This window comes from Mustela nigripes, chromosome X (assembly GCF_022355385.1).
Source record: "Mustela nigripes isolate SB6536 chromosome X, MUSNIG.SB6536, whole genome shotgun sequence".
NCBI classification, from domain to species: domain Eukaryota; kingdom Metazoa; phylum Chordata; class Mammalia; order Carnivora; family Mustelidae; genus Mustela; species Mustela nigripes.
The window spans coordinates 15564665-15570664 of NC_081575.1; the positions used below are offsets into that span (position 1 = coordinate 15564665).

Here is a 6000-nt window from a genome sequence, read left to right on the forward strand (position 1 = left end):
CTGGCTGTGTGGCTTTGGGCAAGTTAAACTTTTTAAACCGGGCTTGCCTCATTCTTAAAAAAACAGAAATTAAAAATGGAAATAAGTAAGTACATACTTAATTTACTTTAAATGACTTAATATGCTATAATTATACTTATTTGTTTAAGCATAATAGCTAAGCTTTATCTGGTTTTTACTATATGCCTGATACTATGCTAAGGACTTTACAAGCATTATCTCGTTTTAATCTTACAACTCCATGAGGTAAGTACTATCGTGATCCTCATTTTAAAGATAACAACACTGAAGAACAGACAAGTTATGTAACTTGCCCCTGGTCACACAGCCAGCAAGCAGTGGAACCAGGATTTGGAACAACACAGACTCTCTGCTTTGAACCACAATACCAAGGGCTGGCAAAATTTTCCTATGAAGGATCAGAGAGAGAGTAAATACTTGAGGCTCTGTGGGCCACATGGTCCCTGTCATAGTCACTCAATTCTACCAACGTAGCACAAAAGCAACCACAGACTACATGTTAAAAAAAAAAAAAAAAACAAAAAAAAAACGAGTGTGGCAGTATGCCAATAAAACTACTAATGGACACTGCAGTCTGAATTTCAAAGAATTTTCCTGTGTCACAAAATCATCTTCTTTTGTTTCCAACCATTTAGAAATGTCAGCATCATCATCGTCAGCCCGCAGACCTTACCAGGAGGTCTGGCTGCTGTGTGCCAACCCCTGTGTCATACTGTGCGGCTTTCCATTCGCTGACGCTAGCTACCTTTTCGTTCCTGCCTTTACCAGTACTGTTTCCCCACAGCTTCTTTTCTTATCCTTTCTCTATGCTTTTCTGAATCCTTCCAATCTTTCTAGGTATACCATTTCTTCGATGATAGTTTTCCAGCCTCCGCAAGCCTCAAACCATTTCCCCACTTCTCTGACCTCTTGTATGGCAAATCATTTGAAACATGCTATCTAAAAGTTCCATTAGTCTGGGTTTTTCTAATGTTATACAAGCTTCAAATCACCAACAAGACCAAAAGACCTTTTTTTTTTTTTTAAATTCCCCACTCCACTGTCTAGAAAAATACCAAAAACCCCAGCTGATTTTCTTCTCTACACTTAGTACAGTAAATTAATTCATAACAGGGATTTGTAGCCTCAGCGTATATGCTTGGGGGAAAAAAAGTCTAACTCTTTTGAAGAGTTAGGAAAAAGCACAGGTCACATACTCAATTTGTATCCCCAGAAGAAAGAAGAAAAGAATAAGGACATTTGCTCCCACTTGAGCGGGAGTCCTTTCCAGGCTAATCTCACTGTGTTCTAGTCATTTGGCAAAACTGGAGGCATCTAATCATAATCAAGTATGCATTTAGTTCTATTCCAGACATTTCCTATCATTCATTCATTTGTCCCAAACGCCCCATGAGACTAGGAAACGCTATGCCTATTTCCTCTGTAAGTCCCTTCAGGTTCCCTGCACACCCGATCACTTAGCACCATGTGAAACCCAACCACGGGTGTAGCTGACATTCCTGGAAACAGAGCAGCTGCGAGGTGCCCATGGGAGGTCGATCATCTCCATGTCACCCAGCAGCAGAGCCAGTCAGATCAGAAATGTATCTTGTTTCTATCACTCAGCGGTCCTTCTAGGTAGACCTGAGTGAACTTCCAAAACGTTCCTCTTAAAAGCAATTTGATTAGGAAAACAAGGAAGGGAAGCCAACTGATCACCGGAGCTACAGTAATAATGGCCCCTAGCTATTCTGATGAACTATCTCTACCTTAAATGCTGCCACCCTTCCACCTGCCAATCCCATCTATCTTTGGAATCAAAGGAAGAGGAGCTGAAACGAGTGGACATCATTTGGAACCAACCAAAGATGGTTTTTCAGTAAAGACAGACTTTGGTTTTGCTGCCAAGGAGGAAACATTTATTCACAAACTATAATTATAAGCTTCTCTTACCTGTTTAGTTCTATGCTGAGACTCGGTGGACAGATTATTGTAGGTATAATGGGCCTGTGTGATGCCACAGAACAACACTGCAACCACACCTATAAAGACAACAAGTTCCAAGTTCACATCAAAGGAGACTTCCTGACTTTCATACCGAGGCTTGTATTTTACAGAAGATCATATGCTTAGTGTTGAAATTTCCAGTTGTGACTTACTTTAAGAGGAACCACTTCCATTAAAAATCTTTTTTTATATTCTAAGTGACAGCACAAATCCCAACGCTAACAAGTATGTTCAAATGGTAGAGGATGTGTCCACGAGTGGAAGCAATGACTAGCAAAGTCACTCCCTGTGAAGGCTGACGATCAAAAGGAGAAAGGATCCTACCTGTGAAGCCCCATGCTTCAGCCAAGAGGAAGGTACTCCAGGACATCAAGAAGAACAAGCCTGTCTCCAACAGCTGGAACTCCCGTAATTTGGTGAACTTTGTCACGTAAGACTGTCAAGGTTGGTAACAGGATCTCATAATACAAAAGTAAGACTACAAAAAATAAGTTGAGGCAAGGCAACCATGATAGGGCAAGAAGGGTTCTTCAATCTAACACAAGACACAGAATAAGGAGGCACCAAAGTGAAAGACTTCTTAAAAGGAGCGTTGTACCAAGGAGTCTGCAGTCTCTGCTTCCATGAGGAAGTCACATAGTTTTGTCAGTCCAATTGTTTTATGGGTATCACATGCCTTGCTGGAAACCACATCATAAAGGACAGTCAGAAAGGCGAACAACAAATCAGATACACGACAGGCCCCCTCTGACTATTAATCTGCAACTCAAAGCAAGACAGCTTCCCTAATTATAGCAATTTTCAATTACTAAGAACGTGGCATTTCCATGAGATTTCATGTTTACTTGATCCCCTAGTACCTCCGTGATGTAGAGCATTCCATGATGAAGAAACTGAGGCATGTCACTCACTTATATGAATCTAAAAATTATTTGTTAGTTGACCGGGGAAGGGCCTGTGCAGACCTGTGACAAATCTCAGGACGGAATCTACATCTGCTTCAAAAAATGTGTACCACAGCAGAAAGATGAACAAGATACTCTCCCTCCCCTCAAGGAGACTGCAAGGGGACAGCGGTATGATTTGTCCTGGTTCCTCCTTCAGAACTTTGTACTATCTATTTGTGCCTCAGTTCACCTGTAAAAAGCTGAAGGAGAGGCTGAAGGAGAGCACACTTACAGATCCTTGAAAAAAAGTATTTGTTGTTATTACTTTCTTTAAAGATCTTACTTTTAAGTGATCTCTGCACTCAACGTAGGGCTCGAACTCACAACCCTGAGGTCATGAGTCACACATTCTACTGACTGAGCCAGTCAGGTGCCCCCAAAAGTATTTGTTTTACATGAAAATATCTTAGACATTTTGGAGTTGGAAGCTCTTTAGAGACCATCTGGTCCCACTCATCTTTCCTGCTGTCCCCACCTGCCACCCTCCTACACTGAGGGCCCACAGGTGAAGGGCCAGTGCTCCCATACTGGAAGCTCCAGGAAGACAGAGGCCATGTCTGTCTTGCCCATTTTTGATGCCCAGAGCATAGCAACTCGCACGCAGCAGGCAATCAAGGAGTGCTTTCTGAATGAGCACAAGAATGACTTGCCCAACATTTCTAATAGCAAATCAGTGGCAGTGCCAAGCACTCTAGAAATGAAGGTTAAAACCATTGAGAGCAGAGATGAACTCCCATCTGTCCAAACCCAGGAAGCTGATTTTGTTCAACTGACATTATGGTCATACATTTCCTATTTGTCCCACTCAGCAAAGAGCAAATGAACAGCAGTGCAGAAAACCCAGAGGCTCAGTGAAATATATTTACCTTTATATCAATTTAGCCTATAGTCTTAAAATTCACTCCCAGAGAGTCACTGTGTCTAATTAGACTCTGGTAGTGAAAGTTGGAGAGCATGGAGCCCAATGCAAAATAAGGAAATTCCTTTATTTATTGGTAAAGATGATTACATAATGTTTTCAAACCAAGTCCTTGATTATAAGGTTAATAATTATAACACAATGGGGTCACCTGGGTGGATGTCGGGTAAGCACCCAACCCTTGGTTTCAGCTCAGGTCACAATCTCATGGATCCCGGGACTGAGCCCCACACTGGGCTCCACACTTCGTGGGGAGTCTGCTTGAAGATTCTCTCCCTCTGCCCTTCCCCCTCCACTCTCTCTCTCTCTGAAATAAATAAATAGGGGCATCCGAGTGGCTCAGTCAGTTAAGTGTCTGCCTTCGGCTCAGATCATAACCTCAGGGCCCTGGGATGGAGCTCTGCGTCAGGCTCCCTGCTCAGTGGCGAGTCCGCTTCTCCCTCTCCCTCTGCCTGTTGCTCCACACTGCTCATGCTCCTCTCTCATGCTGTCTCTTTCTCAAATAAATAAAATCCTTAAAAAAATAATTGTAACCACAACACCAATTATGGAGCAGGAGAGACCATGGAATATAGTATTCAACCACTTTTTCAGTTAACAAGGAAAGATTAACAAAAGGATATTAAAGCGGTTACCACCCCAGTAGCAGCACCCATTGCGAAAGAGCCACTGAAGATCCCAAGGAAAATCCCAATAGACTTGAACATGGCTGTGACATCAAAGGTGTGGCTGTTGTCTCCAGCTGGCTGGTATGCCACTATTGAGCTACAAAAAAGAGATCGTTTTTACTTCTAGAAGCAACTTTTACTTCAAAAACTATCTTAAAAATAATAAATAAATACATTCTCTAGAGTCGTAGAGCTCAAAAGATGAAATCAGGGCCGGAGGAGGGTACGGGGGAAAGGGGACAAAAACCTTTGATTTGAATGGGCAAAATAAGGACAAAAGGTTACCAAAACACCCTGTGGTGGGTCCAGCTAGCAAGAAAATTCAGCTTTTACTTTAAATGACAATTTCAGGAGATTGAATGTTTTAAGGTCTTCTATGTGAAGTTGGATTGAGCCTTTTTCTCCAGTGTCAAGACACTGCAGTACTATTCTTCTATGACTCTGTTCAAGACAGAGTCTTGAACTGGCACTGAATGCCTACAAGCCCTAACATACTAATGTGAACAAACTAATGAAAAATTCCACTTGTTTTCAGCAGAGGCATAAGAATATAAAGAATACTGCTCAATACTCAACCTGGTCACATTTTGTTTTTCCTATGGGGAAAAAAAAGATGACTGAAGTACCCTTTCAACTTTTAGAATACCAGAATGGGCTCAATGCCTAACATCTATTCACTCACTGAAATAGACTTTTATAGGGAAAAGGGCTTGAAAGTCCATCCAAGGAATTAGAATCCACTCAGCTTACTCAGCTGGATCTCTACCTCAAACTTTTGAAAGAAAGTCACTCTGCAAGTGGCCAAGACACGCAATTACAGGAGACACTCTCCATCTTGAACTTACAAGTCCAAACCTGGTCTAAAATGCTTCTTTTAAAATGGTCACCCTGGGAAAGAGAAGTGGCTGAGAAGATCACTGTTGCCAGCAGGTGTCTGGCAAGAGTGCCTACCATTAGTAAATCTGTTCTCATCTCAGTTAAAGACATATCAGTGTTTTTATAAAAAGTGGACTCAAAGACATCATACAAGTCATGTCAAAGAAAAGAAGAAGAAAAAAATACATTCCCAGGAATATAATGAATTTTCCCTGTGGTTACTGCAATACCTTTTAAGGTTCAGGCTGAAAATGGGCTTGCTATACCATATACACCAAGTTTTTTTTCATACCTCCACAGTTAAGTTAAAAAAATTATTTTAATAAATATGAAATGGCTTCTAATGTCATGCTATCTTATCTATACATAAAGGGTCCCACCACCTTTTATGATTTTTAAGACGTCAAGAATGGTCCAAATGGGGGCGCCTGGGTGGCTCAGTGGGTTAAGCCGCTGCCTTCGGCCCAGGTCATGATCTCAGGGTCCTGGGATCGAGTCCCGCATCGGGCTCTCTGCTCAGCAGGGAGCCTGCTTCCCTCTCTCTCTCTGCCTGCCTCTCCGACTACTTGTGATTTCTCTCTGT

At 41.9% G+C, this 6000-nt stretch overlaps 1 protein-coding gene across 2 annotated transcripts in view; it reads right to left on the bottom strand.

Moving 5' to 3' along the window:
* The window catches only part of SLC9A6 (solute carrier family 9 member A6), a 52358-nt gene that overhangs the window by 27209 nt on the left and 19149 nt on the right, over positions 1-6000 (bottom strand). For both annotated transcript variants that reach the window (XM_059384808.1, XM_059384809.1), the window contains exons 7-9: positions 4497-4638; positions 2332-2437; positions 1954-2042 (exon numbers count right to left, since the gene is read on the bottom strand). In XM_059384808.1, the coding sequence (XP_059240791.1) occupies positions 1954-2042; positions 2332-2437; positions 4497-4638 (337 nt within the window). The remainder of the gene's footprint in view (positions 1-1953; positions 2043-2331; positions 2438-4496; positions 4639-6000) is intronic.